General features: G+C 33.2%; 2 protein-coding genes across 2 annotated transcripts; both read left to right on the forward strand.

The window, feature by feature from the left end:
• LOC101208331 (UDP-glycosyltransferase 79B6) lies at positions 1 to 2,344 on the forward strand. The gene is made up of 2 exons (XM_004146226.3): positions 1 to 740; positions 1,350 to 2,344. Exons 1-2 carry the CDS (start codon positions 143 to 145, stop codon positions 2,165 to 2,167), a joined length of 1,416 nt encoding a protein of 471 aa, XP_004146274.1. The 5' UTR covers positions 1 to 142; the 3' UTR covers positions 2,168 to 2,344.
• A 6,404-nt stretch (positions 2,345 to 8,748) lies between these two features.
• On the forward strand, positions 8,749 to 17,961 carry LOC101221005. The gene is made up of 9 exons (XM_031883306.1): positions 8,749 to 9,814; positions 10,405 to 10,788; positions 10,936 to 10,995; positions 11,144 to 11,207; positions 12,849 to 13,345; positions 15,920 to 16,138; positions 16,444 to 16,469; positions 16,549 to 16,847; positions 17,595 to 17,961. The coding sequence occupies exons 1-8, from the start codon at positions 8,783 to 8,785 to the stop codon at positions 16,787 to 16,789; spliced, it is 2,523 nt and encodes an 840-aa protein (XP_031739166.1). The 5' UTR covers positions 8,749 to 8,782; the 3' UTR covers positions 16,790 to 16,847; positions 17,595 to 17,961.
• The last annotated feature ends 112 nt before the right edge of the window (positions 17,962 to 18,073 follow it).

Raw genomic sequence — 18,073 nt, forward strand, 5'->3', positions numbered from 1 at the left:
TGCATATCCTAATAATCACAATCACAATAATAAATTAAATTAAGATGAGGAAGAAGAATCCTCCTCCTCACCGTCATCTTCTTCTTCATCTTCTTCTTCTTCTTCCTCCTTCCACCATTACACCCACCCTCAAAACCTAAAAATGGTAAAGGGCAAGGAAACCCAAAATCTCCACATTCTAATGTTCCCATGGTTTGCAACTGGCCACATTACTCCATTCCTCCACATCTCCAACCACCTCGCTTCCAAAAACCATCGAATCACTTTCCTTTTACCCAATAACCCTTCCTCCCTTTTCTCTTCTCTCAATCTCTACCCTGATCTCATCTCCTTCCATTTCTTATCTCTTCCCTCCGTCCCCGGCCTCCCTCCCTCCGCCCATTCCGCCTCCGATATCCCTCTCTCTCTCACTCCTCTTCTTGCCTCTGCCTTGGATCTCACTCGTCCTCAGGTCGATCGCATTATCCACTCCCTCCGTCCCGATTTCGTCTTCTTCGATTTTGCCCATTGGATACCCGATATCACCGCTCCCTTGCAAATCAGATCCATTTGTTTTACTGTTGTCAGTGCCGCTTCTGTTGCTGTTACTGTGTTCCCTGGTCGAAGGGTGAGCCTTGATCACCCCTTGACGGACGAGGATTTCCGAGAGCCGCCGGTTGGGTACCCTTCTTCCACCGTTGTTTTTCATGGCTCTCGTGAATCTCGCTCCCTCCTCTTCTTGTCCATGCCTTTTGGCCAAGGTATTTCTTCTTCTTCTTCTTATTACTATTATTATTATTATTATATCTGGTCATGAATAATTGAATATCTAATCTCCTCATCATTCTTTTTAATTAGTTTATGAACATATTAACATTAAAGACAAAATGTGAGTGTTTAATGTAAAAAACAAAACTTCAATATCAATCATGAAATCGAGAAACTAAATTTTAACCTAATTCAAAAAAAGCTTACATGCAAATATTTTTTTCCTACAAAAAAATTGCTATCCAATAGAATGAGAGGCCATGCATGGTTGCACTTAATCATTTTTCTTTCTAAATAGTTAAAAACTAATTACAAACTCCATAAAGTAACCATATTTATCAATCAACTTTAAATCATTTTTCTCGATAATAATTTGAGAACAAAAACTGTGTTATAGGAAGTTATTGTGTAGTGTTATAGCAATTAGGGTGACAGTAAAATAAGACAAAAATAACAAGTGGGTAAAATGGAGATGGAGATGAATCATCAACGTTTGAGATAAGAATTGATTATCTATCTCAAATTGATAATAATATTTTGAGAATTCAAACATAAAAGAAAAACCAGGTATTTAACTCACTATTACTTTTTCCTGTAAACAGGCATAACCTTTCATGAGCGATTTATGACGTCTTACAAAAAAAGTGATGCCATAGCTATGAGAACATGCCAAGAAATCGAAGGGGATTTCTGTGACTTCTTATCAAACCAATTCCAAAAGAAGATTTTATTAACAGGACCACTAATGGCAGCGCCTTCGTCAAAGATCAAAGCAACCACTTTAGACAAGGAGTGGGAGAAATGGCTAGGCCAATTCCAACAAAAAACAGTGATCTTTTGTGCATTTGGAAGCCAAGTGATCCTAGAAAAACAACAACTAGAAGAACTTGTATTGGGAATTGAACAAACAGGGCTACCATTTTTGGTAGCTCTAAAGCCTCCAATGGGGTATGATTCAATGGAAGAGGCATTGCCAAAGGGTTTTGAAGAAAGGGTTAAAGAAAGAGGTATTGTTTATGGAGGTTGGGTTCAACAACCATTGATTCTAAATCATTCATCAATTGGTTGTTTCGTGAGCCATTGTGGGTTTGGTTCAATGTGGGAATCATTAATGAGCGATGCTCAAATTGTATTGATTCCAACACTTGGGGACCAAATATTGAACACTAGGCTTTTGGCTCAAGAACTCAAGGTGGGAGTGGAAGTCAAGAGGGAAGAAGATGGAAGTTTTACAAGGCAAAGTGTGAGACAGGCCATTGAATTAGTAATGGTGGATGATAAGAATAATAATAGAAGTGGGGTTGGTGAAATAGTTAAGAAAAACCATGCAAAATGGAAGGACTTATTGACAAAACCAGGTTTCTTGGAAACTTATATTGACAATTTTGTTAAGAAATTGCAAGAGCCTTGGAGCAGCTAGGTTTAAGTAACATGCATATATATTAAACGGGTTTAAGAAGTCAGAGTTTATCGACACGTCCTAATTTGAATATTCAAGTAAAGAGAGAATGAAAATAAGAATAAGAATAAAAGTTTTAGATTTTAAGAAGCTCTCATTTGATGATAAGTTTGTGTTTTCTTTTGTATTCTTTGTTTTTCTTTGGACTATGATGATGTATATATACAATATAAAAATTGTATTAATAGTCCTACATTTTTTTGTTATAATTTTTAAGTGATTTAATTTAAACCAAGAGATTGACAAGTACTAACACCATGTTACGAGTAGTGGTTCTAATAGGTTGGGGTTCTCCCTCTATATAGATTATAAAATCGAATTGAATTTGTTGGTGGTATGTTTCGCACTTGTAATCTTTAGATTTCACACGTTAGGTAAGAATGATTAATCAAATATGAATACTTTTATATATATATATATAGTTTCAAAATAAGCAAATAATAATAGACTAAGACAAGAACATATGAAATCCCATACCCATAAAAAATATATCTAGAAAATTTACCAAATATTTTTTTATAGTTTCAAATTAAGCAAATAAGAATAAGGCAGAGACAATAATATATAATATATGACACAAAAGTCGAAGTTTTTTTTGCATTTGTCTTCAATATTACTTTAATACATGAATTGAAAGAAAAGAAGCGTAGTCTTATACAAATGTGAAAATTTTGTATTAGTAAAACTGATTACATCGATGGTTTTCACCTCTTCGATGGAGGGTCTTCAGCCTTCCATTATCAGTTTTGAGTTCTCGGAGTAGGGTTACGACTTCTTTAGGACATAGATCTTGAGGGGAGTCGCCGTCTTGCATTGCCTTCAAGCTTGATGTTGATGCATCGTGTGGTTTTCTTTGGAGGGCTCAAAGTAGGGGGTAGTTATTCGTAATGTGCAAGGTGATCTTGTTGTGGCTGAGGCTCTCTGTTTGTGGAGAGTTTGGTTGATGTTTTAGCAGCCTAATGTCACACCCCAAAAATGACCAACAATTTTTTTTTTAGAATTAAGGCTCCTTAGCATAGCCCAAGAGGAGCCAAAGAAGTCCCAAGCAGTCCAAAAGCCCAAGAGTAAAGAATAAAAACACGCCAAGGCCAAGATATGACCATGAGCACATAGTTGCATGATATGCGTGCATGACCCTGCAAGGAAAGGGGCGCACGTGCGAGAAAGGCAGGCAGATGCTGGCTTGCAGCATTCGAATGCGCCTAGAAGGACACATAAACCTCTTAAAGTTATTAGAAGACTCTCAAGCGAACGCAAGGCTTCATGATGTGCAGGACACACACGCGGGATGCGGAAGGCTCTAGAAGCCCAGCAGGTGCGCCAGACCTCTCCAGACACGTCTGGATGCCTCTAGAACTTCTCAAGTGTCCACTGTGTCGGCCAAATAGTGTCATGACACTTTGAGAATTCTCTAGAACGTTGCTGTCAACCTTGTAAGGCGGTTTAGGCTTGGAATGTCAATGTAGAATCTCTACAAATATCCTAAATGAGGCTCATTTGTAATCATCCTTGGGAAACAATAAAGCTCTTGTATACATTCTCTCAAACTCTTTCTCTATCACCTTGACTACGTTTTTCTCCTTTTTTTTTCAAGTGTCCTAGCAAGTCATAAAACCTCGTGGGGGTGTTTGGTCCATGGGGTTGGAATTAGGGGGTTTGGCATTTGAAGCCAAACCTATGTTTGTCCCCTTTGAAAAAAAAAATTATGGGATTAAGATTCCAAGCCCATGAGTTTGGAATATGTTATTATTATTATTATTATTATTATTGAATTTCATATGTTTTAGAAAAAATTCCACTTCAACAACTTATCATTGATCGTTGGCAACAATTGTTAGTCAACTTCACTATCAACCACGATGACCGATCATGATCGATCGACAGTCACAACAACCGATCATTTTAACCATCGACTTTGGATCATCTTGGCCGTTGATTATCAATTGTCTTGATCGTCAGTGACCAATAATCTTGTGACCTATAACTCTGAATGTTACTATCGTGGGGTGAAAATCTTGATCGATGACAACTAATCGTTATCGTTAATTATCGATCACATGCCATTAACAAGCGATCGTGGTGATGGTCAATTTAAAATTAATCATTTCTTTTCTTCTCGAGTTTTTTATATAACTATTATTATTTTGACCATTTTTTTAATGATCTCTGTTCTATTCTTTATTTAAAATTAATGTCCTTCATTTTATGAGATTTCGTTTGTTTTATTATATTTTTTCAGGGTGAAAATTGATGACCTATCTATTGTGATATCGAAGTATAAATCAAATATTAATATATTAGTAATATAGTGAAAATTGTAATTATATATTACATATATACCGTGGTTTATTTTTAGTTTAATAACATTTTTTATTTTCTTTCTTTAGTCAATTTAACTAGAAGACTTAAAACTTATTTGGATTGACTTAATAAAATGTATTTTTTAAATTAAAAAAGAACTCATTTTTATTTAGACATCTTTTGACAAAAGTGATTTAAAATACATTGCAGGTATGTCATAGAAAGACAACCATAACTATGACTAAATGTAACTCTACTTGACTTTCACTTTTGCATGACCCTTTTGGTTATACTTATTTTGAAACATATTAGATAATTTTTCACGTTGCTTAACTAGAACTTTCGTAAACTCCTCTCAGTTACGTAATTTGTTGTATTTTGTGAATTGTTAATATTTTTACTTAAATCACTCATGTTAATGCAACTGTAATCAAAATTATTGTTATATAATATTAAAATTTCTCATTTTTACATTATTGTCATTAAAATCAATAGAGTCAAGAGATTGAATTAGAGGTACAAAATATTTATAAAAAAATCAATTAAAATTTTGATATTTTAGGACGTACAATTAATTAAAAAAAAACTAAACCTAAGAATTCAAAATCATCACCCTAAACACAAGCATAATAAAATCCAGATTTTTAAATCTTGCACCTCAAACGTAAACATCTGTAATACCTAGGCATCTTAGAACCTCATCAAATAAGCCCACATGCATTTAGTTTTCAGGCATTTGATTCCGAACCTACTAGTCAAACTCCCCCTTTAGGCTTACATTGGTACATCTCCACATCTTTGCGTCACGCTGGTTAAGTTGAAAGAATAACCACGTGATACTAAGCTCGGGCTCTTTTGTTGGCCTTCAAGTTTGTGTTGAGATGATTTACAGGAGTCTAATTCAAAATAGATTGTAAAAAATAATTCTTCTCAGTAATTCTATTGTTGGAAAAATCTTTTAAAGCAGATTATGGTTATAGGTCTCGTAAGGGTGTGACTCATTGTATTGCGAGGTGGGCATGGTTCAATGTTGACTGAAGCATGTGGGTCGAGTTTGTTCCAGTTTGGATTTGTCATGTTTAAAAAAGAAAAAAAAAACGATTATACTTTCTATTTAGAATAAGCTTTAGGTTTCTGTTATTATTATTATTAATTTAGCAGATTTATTTGTTGAAAATTGATCACTGTCAACCTATTTATCGTTCAAATTTCCAAATCTTTACTTTGAAGAAAAAAAGAAGAATCTCTTAAAATATCACAAATGTATCTTCCCTAAACTAACTTCATAGGCCCAAGAAATGAGGTCAAATACTTAAGCCCAATACTCTACTAAGTCTACTGTAGCATGGATAGAAGTTGATTATTGATGCTTTCTATCATTTATAAATTTCTATTGTAATTTATAACATACCATCTCTTATGTATTTCTTGTTCCCATACTTGACTTATCATCAAAATACATTTTCATTCATTTGTAACATAACGCAGGTATTATTTTGCCAATCATCCCATCATTTTCATTACTCACGTCCTGATTGAATGCTATAATAATCGACTTCAATCATATACGAGAGATCTGTAAATGATAGACTATCTTGATTATTGAATTATGTCAATGATAATTATTAGTGATAAATTATATCCATTCGGATAATTGTCACACAATATAATTATTTTTTTAAAATGGTCAATTACATAAAAGTAAATCAGAGAAACCAGCTACTATTTGATATTAGTTCATTAAGATTAGACACAAATATAAAAACATAGAGAATAAACATTTAATTTAACATAATTAGGTGATATATATGTATGTGTGTATAGAATGTATATATATATATATATATATATAGTAGATTAGGGTGTGACAGAAATGAAAAAGGTGTAGAAAAATAAAATGTGAATATATTTTGGGATAAGAATATAATTTTGTTTGGATATTGAGGGGAGGGGTCACATGGGAGTGTGCTGTAATGAACCTGTCTTATTGCCTTCTATGGTTGTAGGCCTTCAATGCTACCTTTTTTTTATAATCATATTAATAATTATTGTTTCTCTCTATATTATAAAAAATGTGGCATCTAACAACAACAAAATTACATTATTAATACCGTTCACTTTCCTTTCTTTTCCTGTCAACATGTTAGGGTGAGAATATAAGTAAACGATAAAATATGATCAAATGAAAAGTATTGACAAAAAAATAGGTGTGAATTACATCATTTTCATATACATTCCTTTATTGTGGACAGTCACTTCAAAAGATGAAAGTTTTGGACTTGATTCACCGTTTCTATATAAGATTTATGAATTTTGTTTCAAATAAGTTTTATTACTCTTTAATTTTTCTTTTTTGAACTTATTTAGTTTTGACTTGAATATATATACATATACGGTTTGGTTAATAATTTTTCTTATTATGCGTTTTACTGCATGTTTTTAACGTTTTATTAATATAAAATAAATTAAATACTTCATAAGTAAGATTAAAAAAAAGTTATAATTTAGGTTATGTTTTTTGAAAAATAATAAAAAAAGAAAACAATCTATTTAAACTTCATACAAAAAATAGATAAATATTTGGTTCCTTTTACTATTTTTGATAATTTTGTTGTACGTTATATATTAAAACAAATAAAAGACGATTGGATTAAAATCAGAAAATTAAAAAAAAAAAGTTGCATTGAGAAAAGTAGGTCTATGTCCAACACCTCCTTTGTCTGATGTGGCAGTAGAGATAAGATATAGCGTCACGATGGAAATTGTCAAAAATAGCAAATTTGACAAAATATTTACAAACATATAACAAAATTTTCAGATTTTATCAATAACAGACACTGATATGTTTCTATGCATTGATAGACAGTGATAGAAGTCTGTCAGTTTCTATCATTGATAGAATTCAAAATTTTGTTATATCGTAAATATTTTAATTTATTTCGCTATTTTTAAAAATGTCTCATTTTCAAATATTTTTTTCTCTATTTTTTTTGTCATTATTTATTAAAATAATACTATTTTAAAAGAATTCACATGTTAAACTTTTATCCACATCTATAAATTTTCTCGATTCAACATTGATATTTGAGGCAATTATATTGCAAAATGACATAAAAACAAGTAACAAAAGGTGTATAGTATAATGACTACAAATATTTACAAATATAGCAAAATATTTCCGTTTATCTATGTTAAACTACAGTACACTAAAATAAAAATTATATGTATCTGTCTATGTCATAATATACACAAATATTAGTCTCTCTAAGTCTATCGTGGTTTAGTATTGATATTGATAGATTGTAATACTATATTTATAATTATTTTTACAAATTTTACCGTATAAAATAATTTTTCATTAAAATATTTTATTTTATAATTATTTAAAATATTAATTAATAATTGGTAGCCGCAATTTTTTTTTTAATTTAAGACAATATTTATGTACATTCTAAAGCATAGTATGTATGCATACATAACATACACACATATATACATATAATTCAATAATATTCTTCCTCATTTTCTCCATAGAGACGTGTCTTTGGAGAATGTTGAAGTTTTTTATTTTTATTTTTTCCTTTTCTTAATGAATAGAAGAAACACATTTTAATAATAATTAAATGAATAGGATATGGGAAAATCGTGAAGAAAATTGTTTGATATTATATGTTTTTGCTTAAACTATAAAGGATTGTTTTGGAGATTTGTCATCATCTTGTTTTTTTAAAAAAAAAAAATTAAGTGCATTTTACTCTAATAACATTTTATGGGCAAGAAAAAAAAACATTTCTAAACTCACTCTAAACCAACCCTACTTTTTATATTTATTTTCAACTCTTTTTTAGGTAATTTTCTATTTAGAAATTGATGGCACCCATCTCTCTTATATATATACACATATAAATTGTCCTAACTTAAGAGAGGTCAACTTGATTTGAATAAATTAATTAGATAAAGTTAAAAAGGAAGTGGAGGAAACAAGTGTTTTTGAAGGCTTGAAACTTCTGTTAATACAAAACTAAGAAGTTTAAAAAGAGTGTTTGTTGAAGTTTTGTAGCGTTGGAATGAATTATGAAGCGAATGTTTGAAAGTTGTAAGTGAGAAACGGGCAATTGGGAATACAACTTGAAGTATTATTAGTAATATGACAAACTAAACCAAAAATGTATATAATAATATTATATTTGTATATTTGTGGGTGGAGATCAAAAGACAGCGCATGTTACACTATCTCACATGCCCTTCTCCTCTGCTCATCATCCTAATCATATAATGGCGTTTTCAGAAGAAATCTTGATGGCCACTCCAGTTCCCAGCTACCCATTTCCTCATTTTTCTCCCTCTCTTTCTTCCCTTTTTGGTCAAACCCCACCAATATCCATGGACCCTATCAATCCCTCTCTTCATCAATCTTCTCCTTCGACCGATGAAGCTTTGGATCTTTTAGAGCTTTTTTGGTTCTTTGACAATCTTCTTCTTAGGAGGAACCCCAAGATGTTGATCTCCCGCTCTGATCCTTGTCTTTCTAAGCTTCCCCACCAGGTCTTTGTTGAAACTCCTCCTACTAATCTCTGCTCATCTCCTTTGGATGCTGCTCTTTCCCTCCACAATAATGGTGGTGCTGTACGTCGGAATCTGCTTCGAACGCCGTCCTTACCATCCCGTATGTATCGTGGACAGGGAATTCCAGAGGAACGAAATGATTCTAGGCCATTGCTCGAGCATTGTGTGCTTGTTGAAACTCCTGTTCATAATGTTTGCTCATCTTCTTTGGATATGGATGTTTCGACTGCGAATCTCCTCCGAACACCATCGTTACCGCCCCGTGTGGACCAAGAGGAAGGAAATGGCTCTGGGCCATTATCTGAGCATGGTGTGTTTGCAGAACCTCCTGCTGATCATGCCTGCTTGTCTACTTTGGATATGCCTTTTTCACCGGGAAATAGTGGAGATAAACGTCGGAGTCTTCGCCGAATGCCATCATTACCATCCCGTGTGGAACGAGAACAAGGCATTCAAGAGAAAGGGAATGGTTCCAAGCCATTAATAGAGCATGCCTTGCTTCAAAAACCGGCCAAACCACCTTCTGTTGAGAGGAAAGAAGAAGGAATTCGCAGCAAAGAAAGTGGCAGCACTCGGAGGAGCAAATCGGCGAGGAAACCACCGCAGAGTAATCTGCTGAGAACACCATCCTTGCCACCATGTATAGGGAGGGAAAGGGAATTTGGAGAAAGGGAAGCTGCTGCTAGAATCAGAAACTCTATTCAACCAAACCTTTCTGAATTCTTTCCCACCAGACAAGAGGTATTGCAATATCATTGCTCTGTTTCAACAACTGTCTCCTAACATTCTTTATGTGTGCTTGAATGATCATCGAGCTCGCTTACGGTTAACAGTAAACACATCAAATTGAGAATATAATGAAAAGATTAAACTATGTTGAAGGTAATTTAATATAGTAGTATCATAGCAAGAAGTCTTAAATTCCAACATTTTCAATGAATCCATATGTTGAGCTGTATGCTAATGTTGAGTCTTGATGTGATTGTGAAAAGATGACATTCATGTTGGCCCAGTGAAATACCGTGTGTTAGATAATCGAAGTTTCTTGAAAATTATTAAGATAAAACATGAGCATAATGTAAGGAGTGAAACCTTGGGCATTCCACTTATTAAAAGAACAGGTTTTACTTGATAACTTAAAATTGTTGTGAATGCCAATTTAGCAACTTGAAAATTCAATTTGGATTCTAGTTTGAAGAAACTTCAGAAATGTTGAAGGTCTTAAATGAGTTAATAAACACAACACATTATAGGATAGAACGACTAGAATAAGTTCCATCTGTACTTTGCTTCTTTTTAATAACATTTGGTGTGCTCATCATTCACAACAGTTTCTTGAAAAGAAGTTCAGCCTCCCAATGTGTCGAATCCCGACAAGCAGTGACGAAATGTGGCACCAATTTCTCATCCAAATGAGGAAGAGAAGGAGCCAAAGTGAATTAGAATCAGAAGAACTGCAAGGTTTCAAGGACTTAGGATTCACATTTGACAAAAAAGATATAAACCCAACAGTGGTTGACATAATTCCAGGGTTAAGAGAGAAAAAAGAGGAAGAATTGGAGAGTGAAAGAACTAGAAGGCCTTATCTTTCTGAAGCTTGGATGCTCCAAACTCATCTCCTTCCTCCAATTCCAAAATGGGACAATAGAAAATCAGCAGAAGACATGAAACAACAAATCAAGTTTTGGGCTAGAGCTGTTGCTTCTAATGTGCACTAAAATTGGTGAGGGAACCCATAAACATACCATATTAAGGAAAAATTGTATAGGTTGCACCATTTTCAAAGGAAAGAAAGAAACTATTTTTGTAATGTCTTTCCTCTTTTTTTTTTTGTCTTTAATAAGCTAAGTCTGTTTGTGCAGCTACCCAAGACTAAATGGAATTGGATTGGAGTCCAAATGAATCTCACTTTATCGGAGAAAGTAGGGTAAAAAGTGATGGACAGACATTTGAATGAGCATTGAGAAGAACACAATATAGAACTTTGTCACTTTTCACCACCAAACAAAGAGAAAAATGCCATCATTCCCTATTTGAATCTTCAGAAAGTTTACTTCAAAATTTGAGCAGGTTGTTGCATTGAAGACTGGGCCAAATGATCCTCTTGCATTCATAAAAAGAAAAAGGGAAAAGGGTGAGAATTGAAATGTGGGAGCTAGAAACAGCTAGAACCAAGGTCAAATGTATTTGGTATACGACAATAAGATTAGCAAAATGAGAGTTATTTATTTATTTTTTCAAATTTTGTTTTATCTTTTCATAAATTGATTAATTATTTAAACTTCAACTAATTCTTTTTCAATTGGAGATTTATATTTTAAATTCTCTTGTTTTACAGACATTTTTATTTAGCAAAATTGATCAATTTATTTATAAATATGCAAAATAATAATGCTATCCTATCGTATATTACTATCATCCCTTACTAACAAGCATTGATATTATTGGTAGACGATAACATTTTGCTATGTTGGTAAAAAAATGTCTTTCCTCTTCTTTTCATTATTTTATTTTTAGAAAAATATTTAGCTACATCTCAACCATCACCTACGTTTCATCAAATTGTTCAATCATAATTTGTCGTACGGTAAATTTTGGTTTTTCCTTTTTTAAAATATTCTTATATTTTTATATGAATCGTGAGAATAAATGTACAAAGATGGGTAATGCTCGAGATGTATCCAAGTCTTATCCTTATTTTTAACTCAAAAATTACAAGTAGATAAACAAATCATCAACCTTTAAAATGATAACTTATAGCCTTCCTTTATAGTCCTAATAAAGAAAAAAGAAAAATTAACTTTTTAAAAAATATATACTATTTTACAAACTAAAAAATTCGGTTGTTTTCAAATATACCAAAATAAATCTAACTATTTGCAAAATTTGAAATCTAATATTTGAGTGTTGTAATTTTTGTTGAAATTCTAAACGTATGTAGACTCATGTTACATGAACCTTAACCTATGTAACTCACGTGTTCATATTCCATACAATTAATATCTACAAAACATAAACAATAAATTTACAAATCAAATGTATGTTATTAAATAATAATTTCACACTTTCTCCTTCCAAATTCATAAAAAATATCTATTCTTAGAGTAAATTACAAAAATATCCTTTATCTTTCCACACAAGAACTTGTATCCCCTCCATAGTTAGGAATGCTTTTTCTTTTTCTTTTTCGCAAAAGGTAATGTAATTAAAGGGTGGTGTGAGTAAATTGAATCCTTATTCTATAGTATTTTAATTCTTATATAGGTTAATTCTTTATGAATATTTTAAAACTATTTTGGATTTATAAATATATTCTTTTCAAATAGAAATTAAGAAGGGAATGTAACAATGATCTAGAATGGTAAAAAATCCCAAAATTTGTTAAAATTTTCTACTTCAGTAATAGTTTTAAATACATTTGTCTACTAACCAGAATACTATTGCCATCTTTAAAAGAAAAAAAAAATAAGAAACTATTCAAGCCAAAAACTTATTAAGATGGTGTAAACAACTAACTTTAATAGTAAACACGGTTATAGTTTTTACATCTATGGAGTAACTTCGTCTTCTCTTTTTATATTTATCTTTACCAATAACTTTATCTTTTCTTTTTAATTTACTCTTGAAAAATCCTTCATCTACTATTCTACACCCTAACACAAACTAACCACTTTTAGAGAAGTGTGAGAGATATTTAGTCTAATTTAGACCCAAAAAAAATCTTAGGAAGGTAGGGGAGAGAGAAAAGGATTGGAAAATCAAAATGCATGGTAGTGAACATTTTGGCAAAGTGAAGAAAAGTTCTTCTTCTTCTCCTATCCCATCTCCCAACTTTGCAGACATAGCAAAGCAATCAATCCACCAAAACCCCATAAGCCATATCCATTATCATCCATTAAACATCCTCAAATGTGGCACACCCAGAACCTTCTCTCCTCCAATTTCCCTCTTTTCACACTCTCTCCTCCAACCTACAATCACAAACTCTTTCTCTCTCCTCCAACAACCCTCTCATCTCTTCATAGACCCATCACCTTCCACTCTGTTTCTCCACTCACAAACCACCGTTGTTTTTGTTTACCCCAATTCACTGACCTTGCAGATGCCACTTTTCTTGATGATAATGGCCCAGTTGAACTCCCACCCACCATTTTTGCAACCACTGATGACCCTTCTTCTCTTCAAGTTGCTACCAGTGTTCTTCTTACAGGGGCCATCTCTGTCTTCCTCTTTCGTTCCCTCCGCCGCCGTGCTAAGCGGGTCAAAGAGCTGGTATTGTTTACTACATTTCTTTTAGGCTTACTTGATTTTTTGCTTTTTTAGTCTAGAAACGAAGTGGGGTTTGCTGAATTTTTTTTCCTGCTATGTGTTTGAAGAAATTCTTCAAAGAAGCTTTCTGAGTTGTTAAGTCATTCATTAAATGGTTAAATTCAGTATGAAACTGTAGTGATTTGCTTGGTCTTAGATATTCTCATTCTAGTGGAATGTAGAGTAGTTTAATGAATTTAAAGGATGAAGGAGCAAAATTCATTTGTTCCGGTGACTGGCCATGACTAGCTGGATTTAAGAATTATTTGTATTTTCTGCATTACCTCCTGACCTATTTTGCGGCCATCAAGGATGCCACGTCAGTTACAAAGAAGCTAAAATGGGTTGGAGACAAGAGAGTTTTGTTTCCCAAATTTCATGCCCAAGATGTCATAGAACCTGCATTTTTTAAAAAAGTAAACAAAACTTTTAGACTTGTGCTCAAAGTACATAGATCCATTAGGAAGAACAGAAAAAAGAATATTAAGAGAACGTTGATAAAGGAAAAGTAAACATCCCAAATATTACATAAAGTGTGAATGAATGAGCCTGCAAAATGATATCACTAGAAAGCTTTCGAATTACCAATAGTAAGGCCATTTGACCTAGATTTTGGAAACAGTGAAGATAAAATCTTCAGTTTATTTCACAAACCACTTACTAATGCTTTTTTCAAAGCTGCAAGCGCAAGCGAGAGGAGTGTGGAGGAGAAAACAGGTGATATCTGACAAGCCGAAAATGAGCTAAACATGTGAAATCATGAGAAAACTTTCAAATTACCAAAAACAAGGCCATTTGCCTAGATTTTTAAAACAATGAAGAATAATCTTTGGCCGATGTCACAAACCACTTGCTAATACATTTTTCAATATAGCAAGCACGAGTGAGAGAGTGAGAAGGAGAAAACATGTAAGGTCTAGCGTGTGAGATCATGGAAAAACTTCCAAATTACCAAAACAAGGCCATTTGATCTAGATTTTGAAAACAATGAAGAGACATTTTTGGTTGATGGCATTGCTAATGCGTTTTCTAGAGTGCCAAGTGTGAGTGAGAGAGTGAGAAGGAGCTTCAGCCCAAGGGCATGAGGATGGAAAAGCCTTAGCGTGTGAGAGCACTATTATATTGGATTAGTTGGACACGAGCACGAGCGTATGAGAGTGACATAACATAAAAAAAGGTTAGACCTTCTTATTTCCGGACCATTATGGGTTGGCTTAGTGGTAAAAAAAAACATAGTCTCAGTAAATGTCATAGGGGTTAGGCGGGTTGTCCCGTAAGATTAGTCGAGATATGCTTAAGTTGGTCTACACGCTAACAAATTTTTGAAAAAATTTAAAAAACATTTTTATTTTTAAAATCACATACAGATTTTGTTTATAAAATTTGGGTCACCTGTATAAAATTATGGCGACAATTGATAGTGTTAGTAATTATCTTGACTGCCCATGCCTTATTGCAAGTCACTGGAAATAGTTGGGTTGAAAATTAGATGCCGTTGTCGTATGGTGATTCAAGAAGGTCAGATTTAGTTGGTATAAATTGTTAGGTTAATACTACAAACCTAAGAGTTGGTGTCTAGTGATCGTTTAATGTGGAATCAGATTATGGAGTTATAAATTTGAATCTCAAAACTGTCATTTTCTTTCAGATGGATATTAAATAGTTTGTGTGGATTTCGTGAGTCAAATTAATAATTGTGCTCTTGCATATAGAGAATTTGATGAATATTAACAAATTACCAAATGTATTCTAACTAATTAACTTAAATTTTAGGTCTTGTGCTAGTTTAACCTTAATAGTTTATGGTTATGTTCAACAAGATGTTTAACCTTAACTTCTGGAGGAAGTTGAATTACTAGAAAGTTGGCTTAAGCTTTTTTAGTGGCCAATCCGATTTATTTATTTATTTATCATTATCATTATTATTTTGTATTACTGGAAGATCTTTGAATGTTATATACTTATATTTATATACTGAAATCATAATGTTTTGGCTATAAGGTTGGGAGGGGAGGGTGGATTGGAGAATGTTTGAATGGAGCTATCTTTAGATTTTGGGGCATGGGACAATCTAGTAGAACGCTTTGCATCCTCGTCTTCTTAGCATTCACTTTTTAGTTATTTCTTTTTTACAATAATTCCAATGTAATAAACATTTCGTAGCCTTTTTTTCCTTTTATGAACGGATTATCTTCTCACAATTTCTTTGCAATGTGTTTTGCATTGCAACCTTTTCCCTGTGCAACGTAAAGTGTTTCAGATTTTTTTTTCCATTCCTGTCCTTTCATTGCTTTGTTTAACTTGTTTTTTTTATTTGGTGGAAGTCAAATTCCCTTTCAAAACGTGTTGTGTGTGTGTGTAGTGAACATTTTACTCAATCTCATTCCATATCAGTCCTACAAATGCAAAGTACAATTTCTCTTATCTGGACTTTTTTCTGGATCTGAAGTGATTCTGAACTTTCAGATTTATTGAGTGGATATCTTTTGTTACTATAAAACATTGGAACTTTTTTTTTACTTCATGTGCCCATTTTAGAAATTTAGGTCTGGTGGAGTAAAAAAGTCTCTGAAGGAGGAAGCAATGGACAGTTTGAAAGCAATTAGTACAGGTCCAATTGAATCGAAGTCAACACCTTCACCTATACAAGCATTCTTGGGAGCAATAGCAGCTGGTGTTATTGCACTAATCTTATATAAATTCACCACTACCATTGAAGCTTCTCTGAACAGACAGACGGTGTCTGATAACTTCTCGGTATGCTCTCGTATTTACTTCATGTTTCAACTATTTCTTTGGGCGAACTATGGGAGGATTTCTCATTCACGTCATCCAAGATAATGACTTGAGCTAGCCAATGTTGGACATATGCTCTGTGTTTTTCCCTCAGAGAACTATTTGATTAATTTCTGTACATTGCATTAACAAATGGATAATGATACGTGTCTGACAATGAAATTAACCACGCAAAAAAATTAAACTTTTGTGAATTGATGTTCTCCTGGGGCTTGCCTCATATAATCTAAGAATGCCATTTAACAATTGGTTTCCATCTTTTTTAGGTTCGACAACTGACAATAACGATAAGGTAACTTCCTCAACTTACTCTAACTCCGTTTGCAGTTAGATAAAAGACTAGTGATCAATTTCGTATCTCTTACATGCAGAACTATCGTGAACGGACTATGCTACCTTGCAACATTTGTTTTCGGAATTAATGCAATTGGTTTATTCCTTTACTCTGGTCAGTTGGCCATGAATTCTGTTATGGAAGAAGGTTCCAAAGACACAGAACCTAAAGCTAAAAGTGATGAGCAAGTTAGCCCGCCAACTTCAACAGCTGAAACGACCCTCGATAGCACCGAATCAAGCAACAGCAAGGATGATCAAAGTTCAAGTAATTTGTAGTAATGGAAGAGAACCCTCTCTGATCAAACTTTGGCTGTGTTGGCAGCCATTTGTAAAGGTGATCTGCTCGGATTTAGTCATGCATTTCATGTCATCTTTGATAATTATATGGTAAAAATAGTCTACATTTAGCCTTTATCTGCAAAAATATATTTCTGTTTTGCTAACAGCCCAACACAAAATCTTGGATGAACAATGTATAGAAGGTTGCGTACCAATTTTTTTTTTCCTTGTTTTTTGTTTTTTTTTTTTTTTCTCCTCTTCTTCATAGTACAATCGGGATAGAGAGATTCAAATCAGAAATAGTTGGCAACACATTTTTATGTCCTACAGAGTTCATCAGCCAGTTTAAATCCATTGACCCAAATTTCTTTGTTATTGGGTTATCAGAAGCACCAAATTCGTCTACTATCACCATTGATAGTCCTTTTTTCTGCTCACTTAAATCATGGACCCGAGAGTTGGTGGGGTAACGGTTCCAATAAGCCTGGGCTTGTGCAATCTTTGTTTATTCTGTGTTTACTTGAATGGAGACTTAATTTGTGTATTTTATAATTTGTAAGCGTTAAAGTGTAACATAAAAGGTTAGTTTTACAAGTTTAGGTATGTATAGCTCCTGAGATTAACAAAATCGTAGTTTAAGTTGGAAAATCTACCTACTAAGACTAAGAGCATGTTTAGATTAACACGTTCAATCCAAATAGGTTCTAAATATAGGTGCACGTGGCGTCTTAGTTGCATTAACTTTAACATATGGCACTGAAACACTTTAGAACTATATATAATATATAATTATATGTTGCAGGATGACAGGATGCAGTTGGCATATACTTCATGGAAATGATGGATGGATCAATGCCCCAACATATTAGATAATTCATGAGGATCTTCCATTCCCAAAGCTGTGCTTAGAGAGAGCCTAATTAAAGCTGAGAGGTATGGAAGTGAAGGTTAAAAGAATAATAGATATAATTGAAAGTTGTTGCTTACTGCTCGCTTATGGTGTTGAGAATCATATCTGTAGATGTACTATTGTCCTCTCTGTCTAAAGAGTAAAGATTACTTCAAGAAAGTTTGTACACTTTTCTTCTCTCTTGAGTACAATTCTTTACTTTTAGGAAATTCATTCAAATTCAAAGTATGAAAATTTCCCTCCAATTATTCTCTTTTCAGTTTCAGTTTCAGTTTCAGTTTCAGTTTCTTGATCTACCAAATTTAGGACTCACTGTACAATTGATAATATTAAGTAACTTTCTTTTTAGTTAAGGATTGCAGAGTGAAAGA

The sequence above is a fragment of the Cucumis sativus genome, chromosome 3, assembly GCF_000004075.3.
Source record: "Cucumis sativus cultivar 9930 chromosome 3, Cucumber_9930_V3, whole genome shotgun sequence".
Lineage (NCBI taxonomy): Eukaryota > Viridiplantae > Streptophyta > Magnoliopsida > Cucurbitales > Cucurbitaceae > Cucumis > Cucumis sativus.